The sequence below is a fragment of the Pongo pygmaeus genome, chromosome 21 (genome assembly GCF_028885625.2).
Source record: "Pongo pygmaeus isolate AG05252 chromosome 21, NHGRI_mPonPyg2-v2.0_pri, whole genome shotgun sequence".
NCBI classification, from domain to species: Eukaryota; Metazoa; Chordata; class Mammalia; order Primates; family Hominidae; genus Pongo; species Pongo pygmaeus.
In genome coordinates, this window is record NC_072394.2 from 51,626,361 (window position 1) to 51,639,659 (window position 13,299).

A 13,299-nucleotide genomic window follows, 5' to 3' on the forward strand; every position below is an offset into this window, starting at 1 on the left:
CCATAGGGAGGTTGCTTTGATGTAGTGGTGTGCGGAAGCCAGCTCGTACTGGCTTTCCAGAGTCCTTCATGCTCATCTCTTTCCAGCCTCACATTCAGTGATGGCATGTTGATGCTTAAAATTGGCCTTGTTGGGAGTTATTTACATCAGAAAAAAACAGCAAACACTAAACATCAGGGCTTCACTTTTTTTATGTATATACCCCAGAGAGTGAGTTTATGAGCATACCACTGCTCAGATGCCACCCCACTAGTGTTAGTTATCACAGAAACTATTCCCCACAATTGATATACGGTTTAATCACAAATAAGTGAGGAGGAAAAGATATATATAAAGATCCCAAGATCCCAGTTTTTCCTTCAAGAATTTCTCTTTTTTTTGTTTTGTATATGCAACTTTCTACATATGGGATTCTTTTCCTGTTTTTTTTTTTTTTTTGGGGTGAGACAAAGTCTCACTCTGTCACCCAGGCTGGAGTGCAGTGGTGCAATCACAGAATCACAGGTCACTGGGGTTTCAACCTCCCAGGCTCAGGTGATTCCCCCATCTCAGCCTCTTAAGTAGCTGGGACTACAGGCACATGCTGCCATGCCCAGTTAATTTTTTACATTTTTTGTAGAGATGGGGTTTTGCCATGTTGCCCAGCCTGGTCTCAAACTCTTGGACTCAAGCGATCTGCCCACCTCAGCCTCCCAAAGTGTTGGGATTGCAGGCATGCACCACCATGCCTGGCCTACATATCAGATTCTTGAAAACATAGAGAATTGAGTGTCCAAAAGTTGGACAGTAATCCTACACCATGGGTTACAAATGTCAGTGCTTCAGGGGCTAGCAGATCCTGTGAGAGTGAGTGAGTGAGGCAGGCTGGGTAAGGACTGCGGTAAACCAGAAATCTCTAGCCCAGTCAAAGTGGCTGCCACCTCTCAGCTTTAGCGCCCGGTTACCATCCAAGTATGTTAAGTTGTGACAGTTTCTAGTGTTTCGAGAGTAGCCAAAATCAAGATTTTTTTTCATAGAGGAAGTCACGTTTTAAATACTAGCAAAAGTAATGTAAATTTTATTACTGCTGGAAAAAATACAGCTGTGAGCCAGAGGCTGTCCTTTTTGATTTTTAAATTTTAGTCAGCTTGTTCAATAAAGTTTCCTAGCGTTTCATACATGTTTCAAGAATGCATTCCTGGGCTGGGCGCGGTGGCTCACGCCTGTAATCCCAGCACTTTGGGAGGCTGAGGCAGGCAGATCACGAGGTCGAGTCTGAGATCAGTCTGACCAACATGGTGAAACCCCGTCTCTACTAAAAATACAAAAATTAGCCAGGCATGGTCGTGGGCACCTGTAATCCCCGCTACTCAGGAGGCTGAGGCAGGAGAATCACTTGAACCCGGGAGGCGGAGGTTGCAGTGAGCCAAGATTGCGCCACTGCACTCCAGCCTGGGCGACAGAAACTCTTGTCTCAAAATAATAATAATAATAATAATTCATTCCTGTAATGAAATAATTGGAGACACACACACTCCTGCTTATGCAGTGGAGGCAGCACTGATGAAACTGAAACTTTGGCCAGCCAAGCCTGCCATCATGGAACAGCTCAGTGTGTTCCTTCACCAGCCAGTGAGCAGAGTCTAAATGGAAATGTTTCAGGGTATTGGGGAATAAGTGTGTCTTATAGAGAGGGATGACTTTGGGAGAGTCATGATTGCCATTGTCTGCAATCACAATGCCCAGAGCATTCCATCTTCTTCATTAGCTCTTCTATCCTCTGTCCTGTCCTCTAGCAAGACACGCTGGATGCAGATATCCACATAGAGACGGAGGATCAGGGCATGTATAAGTACATGTCTTCCCAGCACCTCTTCAAGCTGTTGGACTGTTTGCAGGAATCCCATTCATTCTCAAAGGCCTTCAACTCCAATTACGAGCAGCGGACTGTCCTGTGGCGAGCAGGTAAGGCCACACAGCAGATAAGATAGATGGCCACACTGGTCACCATCCTAAAACATTAAAGTGCTTGGAAAATGCCCAAAATTTTAAACATAGCTAGAATAACTTAACAGATATTTTCATGCTTGAGGGGGAGAGAAGGGAAATGTTGGATAGGTTTCATCCCAGTACATGGTAGATTCTCAGTACGTATTTGATAAAAAGACAAATTGAGGCTGGGTGCGGTGGTCCACGCCTGTAATCCCAACACTTTGGGAGGCTGAGGCAGGCCTCAGCCAAGATCACTTGAGGCCAGGAGTTCGAGACCAGCCTGGCCAACATGGCAAAACCCCATCTCTACTAAAAATATAAAAATTAGCCAGGTGTGGTGGTGCAAACCCATAATCCCAGCTACTTGGGAGGCTGAGGCAGGAGAATCGCTTGTACCCAGGAGGCGGAGGTTGCAGTGAGCCGAGATTGCGCCTGAGTGACAGAGCAAGACTCCATCTGAAAAAAAAAAGACAAATTGAAAGTTGGAGAATTGAATTGATCTAGCAAGTCAAGAAATTTTATGGGCTGGATGCGGTGGCTCACGCCTGTAATCCCAGCACTCTGGGAGGCTGAGGCAGGCGGAACGCTTGAGCCCAGGAGTTCAAGACCAGCCTGGGCAACATAGCAAAACCCCATCTCCACCCAAAAAAAGTATATGAAAATTAGCTGGGCATTGTGGCACACACCATACTCAGGAGGCTGAGGTGGGAGAATCACTTGAGCCTAGGAGGCGGAGGTTGCAGTGAGCCAAGATTGCATACTGCACTGCAGCCTGGGTGACGGGGAGACCCTGTCTCAAGAAAAAAAAAAAAGAAATTTTTCATTAAAAGTTAAATATGACATAGAAAGCATGGTAGTCTAGGAAAAACAGAAACCATTCGTCAGTTTTCCAAGCCTTATATTTACTTTCCTACCTCCAAAAATAAATACATAAACCCTGGAGGTAAATATATTTTTTTTCCAAGATGGTGGTGGGATTCTCGTTATTTTGAACTTTGCATACAAGTGATACTTTATATAATTTTTGTATTGTTAATTGTTACCATTACTTTTTTTTTTTTTTTTTTTTTGAGGCAGAGTCTTACTCTGTTGCCCAGGCTGTAGTGCAGTGGCGCGATCTCGGCTCACTGCAGTCTCTACCTCCCAGGTTCAAGCAATTCTCATGCCTCAGCCTTCCAACTAGTTGGGTTTACAGGCACATGCCACCATGCCTGACTAATTTTTATATTTTTAGTAGAAACAGGGTTTCACCACGTTGGCCTAGCTGGTCTTGAACTCTTGACCTCAAGTAATCCACTCATCTTAGCCTCCCAAAGTTCTAGGATTACAGGCATGAGCCACTGCACCTGGCCTTGTTATCATTACTTTTTGTCCCCAAATATTTATTTTAACCCACAATTAAAGAATGTCATTTTTCTCTACAGCCTTAAAATATCCAGCTGTTTTGTCCTTGCCTGTAATAAAGTTTTGTTTGTGAGAGTGGTTTGCATATCTCTTAAGCTGATTGGTACTAGTTTGTTTTTAAGAATGTGTTCTTTTTTTTTTTAATTTTTTGGAGACGGAGTCTCACTCTGTCGCTAGGCTGGAGTGCAGTGGCGCAATCTTGGCTCACTGCAACCTCTAGCCTTCTGGGTTCAAGCGATTCTCCTGCCTCAGCCTCACAAGTAGCTGGAACTACAGGCACGCACCACCACGCCGATGGTCTCGCTCTCTTGACCTCGTGTTCCACCCGCCTTGGCCTCCCAAAGTGCTGGATTACAGGTGTGAGCCGCTGCGCCCGGCCTAGAATTCTTAAGAGCTGTTACATTTGAAAAGACAAAACTAATGGTTTCGCCAGCCAATAAGCAAAGTCTAAATGGAGAGCAGGCCAGGCAAGGTGGTTCACACCTATAATCCCAGCACTTTGGGAGGCTGAGGCGGGTGGATCACTTAAAGTCAGGGGTTCGAGACCAGCCTGGCAACATGGTAAAACCCCATCTCTACAAAAAATACAAAAATTAGTGAGGCGCGGTGGTATGCGCTTGTAGTCCCAGCTACGCAGGAGGCTGAGGCAGGAGGGTAACTTGAGCCTGGGAGGTCGAGGTTGCAGTTAGCCAAGATTGTGCCACTGCACTCCAGCCTGGGTGACAGAGCAAGACTCTGTCTCAAAATAAAATACCAATAAATAAATGAAGAACCGTACAGGGCATTGAAAAATGAAGTTATCTTATACAGAGGATGACTTCTGGGGAGTCGTAACTGCCTTCATCTGGTATCACAAACGATCTATATTAAGAATATATATAAAATGTTTCAGGCCAGGCTCAGTGGCTCATGTCTGTAATCCCATTCCTTTGGAAAGCTAAGACAGGAGGATTGCTTGAGCCCAGGAATTTGAAACCAGCCAGGGCCACATAGTAAAACCCTGTCTGTACAAACACTAAAAAATTGGCTGGGTGCGGTGGCTCCCGTAATCCCAGAACTTTGGGAGGCCGAGGCAGGCAGATCACCTGAGGTCAGGTGTTCGAGACCGGCCTGACCAACATGGAGAAACCCTGTCTCTACTAAAAATACAAAAATTAGCACGGCGTGGTGGTGGGCACCTGTAATCCCAGCTACTAGGGAGGCTGAGGCGGGAGAATCGCTTGAACCTGGGAGGTGGAGGTTGCAGTGAGCCGAGATGATGCCATTGCACTCCAGCCTGGGCAACAAGAGTGAAACTCCGTCTCAAAAACAACAAAAAAAACTAGCCAGGCATGGTGGTACACATCTATGGTCCTGGCTACTCAGGAGGCTGAGGCAGGAGGATCATTGAGCCCAGGAATTGGAGGCTGCAGTGAGCTATGATCATGCCACTGCACTCCAGCTTAGGTGACAGAGCGAGACTGTCTCAAGAAAAAAAAAAAAAAACAGATGTTTCATATTTCATAAAATAACTAGATTTATAGTTCATACACAGTTATCAGCATTATCTTAGAAATGTGCACTAATTATATGACTGTCTGATCTCTAGGTTTTAAGGGCAAGTCTAAACCCAATCTTCTAAAACAAGAAACCAGCAGCCTGGCCTGTTGTTTGAGGATCCTGTTTCGAATGTATGTTGATGAGAACCGCAGGGATTCCTGGGAAGAAATACAGCAGAGACTTTTAACGTAAGAAAATTAGTTTCTGATTAGATTTCTATCTGCTATATACAAAATGCGTCACAGCAATGCTGTGGATTGAAAAGAGTAAGAGAAAAATACATGCTGACACTCTGACAAATTTTTTTTTTCTTTCTATTTGGTGACTCTCCCATTTCACTTTTCTTAATGCCCTGAAGAGGGCAGAGCCTCATCTTTTTCACTGTTAAGCCCTTGCTTGAGCCCAGGAGTTGAAGGGTCCTGTGAGCTATGCATGGAAACATGGACAGTGCTCCGAGCGGTCAGCAGGCTGGATGGAAGTCCTGACTGTGGCTGGAGCCCTGTGGCCTTAGGCAGGTTACTATCCCTCTTGGGACCAGGTCCTCTTTAGAATTGTTGTCAGCAATAACATCCCATCATTCCTTCTTTCCAAGAAGAATGTAATTTAAATCATATAACCAGGATGTGCCTACAAAATTATCTAGAAATCCACCAATGGGGAGAGAGTGGAATACTGATGAGGAAGCCCCAGCCAGAAAAGTAGGTCTTGCCACTCAGCTTCCTGGGCATCAGCAAGATTCTGATGCCTGAGCTTTCTTTTCTTCCTCTAAGGTTTAAAAACAGTAATGCACAGTGCTGGCAAATGTGTGGTAAGAATGCACTCTCCATTGGAGTGTATAATGGCATGATGTTTCTGGAAAGTAGATGAGATTATATACCAGGAGCCCTAAAGTGTTCATTCTCTGTGACTCAGTAATTCCACTGTTATGGAATCTGCTTCAGAAAATATTTTAGAAATAGGAACCAGGAATACCACACGGAATATTCACTGCAGACTTATCAGGAGAAAAAATTTTAAGCAGCTCAACTGTGGAATGAATAAGCTGTGATATGTCCTAAATTATTATATTATGAAACATAGTCATTAAAAGTGAATTTTTTTTTTTTTTTTGAGACGGAGTCTTGCTCTGTCGTCCAGGCTGGAGTGCAGTGGTGAAATCTCAGCTCACTGCAACTTCCGCTTCCTGGGTTCAACCAATTCTCCTGCCTCGGCCTCCTGAGTAGCCAGGATTACAGGCGCGTGCCACCATACCTGGCTGGTTTTTTGTATTTTTAGTAGAGATGGGGTTTCACCATGTTGGTCAGGCTGGTCTCAAACTCCTGACCTCAGGTGATCCGCCGACCTCAGCCTCTCAAAGTGCTGAGATTACAGGCATGAGCCACCGTGCCCAGCCTAAAAGTGAAATTTTTTTTTTTTTTTGAGACAAGAGTCTTGCTCTGTCGCTCAGGCTGGAGTGCAGTGGTGCGATCAAGGTTAACTGTAGCCTTGACCTGCTCGGGCTCAAGCTGATTCTCCCACCTTGGCCTCTGAAGCAGCTAACACTGCATGCTTGCGCCACCACGCCTGGCTAATTTTTTTGATTTTTAGTAGAGATGGGGTTTCACCATGTTGCCCAGGCTGGTCTTGAACTCCTGGGCTCAGCAATCTGTCTGCCTTGGCTTCACAAAGCACTGGGATTATAGATGTGAGCCTGAGCCTCTGAGCCCAGCCACTGCAATAACTATTGAGCACCCACTCTGGCTGTGCTATCTTGGGCAAATCACTGAACCTTAGTTTTTTCAGCTATAAAATGGAGATAAAAAATTGCCTGGCTGGGTGCAGTGACTCATGCCTATAATCCCGGCACTCTGGGAGGCCAACGCAGGTAGATCACTTGAAGCCAGGAGTTCGAGACAGCCTGGCCAATGTAGCAAAACCCCATCTCTACTAAAAATCGAAAAATTAGCTGGGTGTGGTGGTGCGTATCTGTAATTCCAGCTACTCAGGTGGCTGAGGCGGGAGAATCGCTTGAACTCGGGAGGTGGAGGTTGCAGTAAACTGAGATCGCACCACTGCACTCCATCCTGGGCAACAGAGTGAGACTATCTCAAAAAAAAAAAAAAAAAAAAAAAAAGTCCAAACTCAAGGGGTTGTTGTGAGGATTAAATGAAGTAAATATGTTAAGTCATAACTTGGCTCAGTCCTGGCACATGGCTAGGGCTGAACTCAGTCAATGTCTGTAGCACAAGAGCTTATTACTCACAATTATATAACTGCCTTTCTCTCCTCACAATCACATTTAATTGTTTTTTTAAAAAACATGCCAAAAACTTGACATTTACATATCTCTTTTTTTTATTTTGAGACGGAGTCTTGCTCTTGTTGCCCAGGCTGCAGTGCAACAGCACAATCTTGGCTCACTGCAACCTCCGCCTCCTGGGTTCAAGTGATTCTCCTGCCTCAGCCTCCCGAGTAGCTGGGATTACAGGCGCCCGCCACTATGCCTGGCTAATTTTTGTATTTTTAGTAGAGACAGGGCCATGTTGGCCAGGCTGGTCTCAAATTCCTGACCTTGTGATCCACCTGGCTCGGCCTCCCAAAGTGCTGGGATTACAGGTGTGACCCACCGTGGCCGGCCCTACATATCTCCTTTAGAGAAACTTTATGAGACTGTAGGTATTTCTCTTTTGGGCTTAAGCTGAAATGAGCCATTGGTGCCTCCTTTAATTAATTAATTCTTTTTTCACTTTATGACTTGTTATTCTCATTGTAAGGTAACTGATATATGTAAAAAAATATAAAAAAAAATTATAAAGAAAAATAGTTACATCAGTCTAAGGGATACATGACAATATTTTGGCATATTTCCTTCCAGTTTTTTTTTTTGGCTAAGATTTCAAAAGAAAAATTGCTCACCTGTAGTCCCAGCTACTCAGGAGGCTGAGGCAGGAAGAGCTCGTAAGCCCAGGAGTTCGAGCCCAGCCTAGGCAACATAGCAAGACCCTGACTCTAAAAAAACAAATAAAATGCCCCAGTTGCTGAAAATTGCAAGTAAAAACACTTTTGCAGCTTCTTTTTTTTGGGTAAAAATTATTGTATTATGAAAAAGTTCCCACATTAAGTAAAATTATTTCTTAAAAATTTCACTTTTAGGCCGGGCGCAGTGGCTCACGCCCATCCCTGCACTTTGGGAGGCCGAGGTGGGGGGATCACGAGGTCAGGAGTTCAAGACCATCCTGGCCAATATGGTGAAACCCTGTCTCTACTAAAAATACAAAAATTAGCCAGGTGTGTGATGGCACACACCTGTAGTCCCAGCTACTCGGGAGGCTGATGCAGAAGAAGAAGAAAAAAAAAAAGTAATTTAAAAAAAATGTTAAAATAATTTTAAAAATAGCACAAGAATGAATAGTTCTCCCCTGAATGTGAGATATTAATCAATTGTTTGATATGCCTCCCCCTCTCTAATTCTTCTAGTGTTTGCAGTGAAGCTCTTGCCTATTTCATCACTGTGAATTCTGAAAGCCATCGGGAGGCCTGGACAAGTCTCTTGTTGTTACTTCTAACCAAAACCCTCAAAATAAATGATGAAAAGGTATGAACAAGTAAACTCTGACATTTTCACTAGGACATAAAGTTTGGGTTGGCTTTTTACTCAAGAGTTTGCAATAACTATTTTCTCAGTTCTCCCAAGGATGGTTATGTGACTAGCACCATTCTAGATGCATTGGAGAGAAGTTAATTCATTATGGACAATGGATGCCACAGGATATTAGGGCTTTTTCCCTGGAAGAACCCTAGTGGAGAAAGTCTGAAGTGTAGACCTCATGTGTTGCTGTTAGGAATGGTATGGTGATTTTCAGTGCAGGAAGAGAGGGTTAAGATTGTGAAGCACTGGTTTTGACCTAGGAACCTGCTTTACAAAATAAAAGAGCTGTTGACTTTTGGCAGCAAGACTATCCAAATTTAATTAAAGTTAAATATAACTGAAAGAAGCTTTAATTTGCAAGGTTTTCTTTCAGCTTCTTTTTTTTTTTTTTGAGACAGAGTCTTAGTCTGTCACACAGGCTGGAATGCAGTGACGTAATCTAGCTCACTGCAACCTCTGCCTCCCAGGCTCAAGTGATCCTCCCACCTCAGCCTCCTGAGTAGCTGGGACCACAGACACGCGCCACCACGCCCAGCTAAGTTTTTGTATTTTTGGTAGAGACGGGGTTGCCCAAGCTGGTCTCGAACTCCTGAGCTCAAGTGATCCACCTGCCTCGGCCTCCCCAAGTGCTGGGATAACAGGCGTGAGTCACTGCGCCCGGCCCCAACTTTCTAATAGCAAGAAAAGCACCAATATTGTAATAAGTTCCAGGGTGAGATTAACACTTCTGAAAAACTGGTGCCCAAAGAAAAAAAAATTGTCTAATTTTATCTGTTTCTCTCCCACCTCAAGTTCAAAGCACATGCTTCAATGTACTACCCCTACTTGTGTGAAATTATGCAGTTTGACCTGATCCCTGAGCTCCGAGCAGTTCTGCGGAAGTTCTTCCTACGGATAGGTGTTGTGTATAAGATATGGATACCAGAAGAGCCATCACAGGTACCAGCAGCACTGTCACCAGTGTGGTAGCCCTGGCTGCCCAGGCCAGTGCTGCAGCTCTGCAGAACGTTCAGCATGCCATCTCTGACTGGCACATCTCGTGAAGGGTCGTAGAAACAAGGAGTTGGCATCTTGGATCTCAGAATGGCCTGGATATGGATGGCCTCTACGCTGTTCCATCAAAGTCTCCGACTAAGGCTTATGGTATTTCATTAAACTGTTGCATACCCAGTTAGCACAGTAGGTGGGGAGTCTGCTTCATCTCTATCATTCCATTTTTCTGATTAAACTGTCTGTCAAATCTGTCATTGCATATGCCATCATTTTTCTAACAAAATCCCATGATTGGCTATAAACGTTTTGTAAGAAGTCACTCTCCTTGAAAATACTGAACATAGCTGTATAGGTTTGTGATTATTAGAGAGTATGTTAATAAAACTTCTTGTAACAGTTAACTGCCACCTAAAATATGCTGGGTTTTCTGTTGTTGTTTGAGTGTTAGAGAAATTTGAGTGTTTTTGTCAGTTATGAGTCAGCCGTAATTAGATTAGTTTAGGGACAAGTCAGGATCAGAGAAGAGTTGTTTTTGTGTTTTGTTAATGTCTGAGTGATCTTTAAAGTATTTTACAAAAAGATATTGAAAATTTCGTTGAAGGCAGAGTTTAGTAATTAAGTTAGAATTAAGAGTGTTGCGAGGTTAAAAAAACGTGCCTCGTGGATCTCCCTGTTTTAGTAACATGGAGAGAAAAAGTCTACAGGAAAAAGTGAACAATTTAATGAAGATGATTAGCCTTCCTTGAAATAAGTATTTGTGGATGGGTGTTAAATTAAAATTTCCAGAATACACTGTCCATCTCACACACTCTGAAATCTAATATATGAAGTAGTAATGAAAATGAAGTAGTAATTTAACCAGAGTTCATTTATCCTTGAATAAACCTTTTTATTTTCACCTCAGAAAAGTGAGTGTACTGGCAGTTAGTGTCACTGCTTTGCACAGTCCCCATTAAAGGACCCTCCAGAGAGGGACAGTAACTGTGCATGAGAAGCTGCTCCCATGAGCCTCCTCAGCCAGATGTCATGGGTGAAACTGGAGCTGTGTCAGGGCCAGCACAGCTGAACTGTGACAATGGCAGGAGGTGGCATGTGCCCAGCACTTCCATTAATCTGAGCCTAGGAGTTGAATTCTTTGGCAAGGTTGGATTCTGAGGTCCTTATTATGTTAATGATGGTGCAATACTCTCACCTGCAGTAGAACTGAGTTCTGCTGCAGCTTGTGTAAAAGCGGGCAGTACACAAGTATGACCCGAAGCCTGCGAGCAGTATACGTGGATGCTCACCCATGAGAAAGAGCACACACGCCTCATTCTCTGCCCTCACCCACTGCTCACCTAGAGCATCGCTGAGCGTTAGACAAAGTGTTACACAGAACGATTAAAACTTTCAGACTTCTACCTATGCTCTTTAGTCCTGTAAATTGGGTTGTATTGATGTCAACTCTGGTGCCTTAGAAGTTAGTAGTTTGGGAACCTATCTGTAAAATCGGATGTTTTTTCTTTGTAGAGAAGGATTTCTGGTGCTTTTGCTTACTAAGAGACCGATATTCTTAAGTTGTTTTCTTGTTTTAACAGCCTTGAGAAATGTTTGGTTTTTGGCCAGCGGAATTCTTATCTGCTTTTTTCTTTCCCAAAAAGTGTTTTTTAATTTCTCTACCAAAGAAAAAATGAGCAGGTTTAGGTTTTTACATGACTTACATACATTAGATAAAAGGAGCTATATAATTTAGCAGGAAAGGACTATGGGAGAATACTTTACTGTGAGTGGAAAATGTTAGCACATTTGACTGGCTTGCCCTGGAATCCACTGCACCTTTACACTGCACCATGAAACCTACACTCCCTGGTATCATAGCGCGTCACCACCTCAACAAGTCAGTCGTCTCTATTGATACTTGTACAAAAGGTATACATGGGGAACACATGTTCATTCATTAAGTCCATCTTGCATGCACCTATATCCCTGATTGGTTATTTTTCCTTTCCTTCTGAGGTTCTCATGTCATTTTCTTCATCGGCTGTGACTAAAATTTTTCCTGTGTCTTCCTGCCCTCTCTTTAATTTTGCCTCTTGCAGGGTAGCAGATGCGTCAGTGCATTTTATTACTTGCTGAAACATTCAGGCTTACATTTCTTATTAGTTTAGTATTTTAAAAGATTTAATTTTCTGAATGAGGTATTTGAATTGTACCAGCAATGGACTTTTAAAAAATTGGATGTAAAACCATTCAGGGTAATTTTTCTTATCAGTGGACAGTAACAAACAGAGATTTGAAATCCCTTACCTCCAATAATAAGCCATTCAGCCTAAATTCATTTTTATGAATAAATCTCTTCTTTCTCATGGTAAATGTGGCTTGTGCCACTCAAACACTAGTGAAAGGGTATGTTCAACTGCAACATCAGGCCAGGACACCATTTATTTAACTAAGTAATGGAGGAGAGTGAAACATTTTCCAAGGCCTTATTTCTTTTTCAGAATGCTTTAAGTGTTGATTATATGTGCTGGGTCTCTAGAGAAGTTTTTATTTGTTACAATACTGCTGCTTTGAGCAATTTTGTTTCTCTTCATTGTCTGTTAGGGAAATCACCAGCTTTGGCATCTTAACAACAAACAGTGGATGGGTAATTTTTATTTCTGGTACGCATCTTTAGAGTCAAATATATCTTTTCCCTGTACTCCTCATGTACAACCAAAGAACATACATTATGAAAATTGTATTATAATATCTGGAAACACAACATTTTCCTCTGACAGGTGACTTTTGTACGAAAAAAAAAAAAAACCCTGTGGTTTTTTTGTTCTTTTGTGATTAAGGATATACATTTAGTAGTCTTTGTTATTAAAGGAACCTGCTGATAGGTGCAAGTGTGACCATCTCATTCAAATGTTTGTTGTTAAGATGCAAATGGATATTGGTTTCAATAGAAGCTGGATCCTTAATACTGCATTTTCTGAAGTCTGTTTTAATATTTGTGTTAAAGTAGACATAGCTGAACTCACATGAAATCCTGGAGTTTTGTTATCAGCAGCTTTGCAGTTTGGGAAACAAAGAAACCAAAGCTGAGTATTTTAAAGAATGAACATATCTGGAAATCCTTGCTCTCAAAACAAAACAATATAATCTATCAAAGGTGTTGTTTTACTCAGTGTTCTAATTTTTAAAAAATTTTATCTGCATATTTGCATCAAATATTTATGTGCAAAATGTATGTTTTACCTCCTTAAAATGCCTAAAAGTTAGTTAATAGTTACTTTGGTTTAATCTGTACACAATGATTAAGTGCATTTAATATTGGTAATTTAATGAAAACCATTCCTTACCCAATGGATGTATAAATTTTTGAAAGAATAAGCAGAATTATATAATATGAAATGCTATGTAAAGTTTTCTATGTAAAAATATTATGTATAATACTATTAAAATATCCCATGCTTTGATCAGGTGGTAAATCAATAAAATTTTAAAAAGTATAGCTGTTTCTAATGTAGTAATTTAAAAAACATATATCAAGCCATAGTTTTGGGTCAGTTTATGTCCCTCACCAATCAAAGGGGGAAAATTCTAGTCATGAGATTCTTTATATACCTCTTGAATCTATTAACTTTGTTTGTTGTTGCTAGTTACAAAATGTAATTGTAAGGATCAAGCAGTGGCTGTTGGTTCAACCAATACACATTGACAGCTTTGAAACATTCAGATGCTAATTTATTTATTTATTTTTGAGACAGGGTCTTGCCCTGTAGCCCAGGCTGAGAGCA

The 13,299-nt window shown here is 42.1% G+C and overlaps 1 protein-coding gene across 3 annotated transcripts in view; it reads left to right on the plus strand.

The window, feature by feature from the left end:
• The window catches only part of ARFGEF2 (ADP ribosylation factor guanine nucleotide exchange factor 2), a 115,005-nt gene extending 101,996 nt beyond the window's left edge, over positions 1-13,009 (plus strand). For all 3 annotated transcript variants that reach the window (XM_054467454.2, XM_054467455.2, XM_063659320.1), the window contains 4 exons: positions 1,776-1,944; positions 4,964-5,102; positions 8,371-8,488; positions 9,335-13,009. In XM_054467454.2, coding sequence (XP_054323429.1) covers positions 1,776-1,944; positions 4,964-5,102; positions 8,371-8,488; positions 9,335-9,511 — 603 coding nt within the window. In that variant the 3' untranslated portion in view covers positions 9,512-13,009. The remainder of the gene's footprint in view (positions 1-1,775; positions 1,945-4,963; positions 5,103-8,370; positions 8,489-9,334) is intronic.
• The last annotated feature ends 290 nt before the right edge of the window (positions 13,010-13,299 follow it).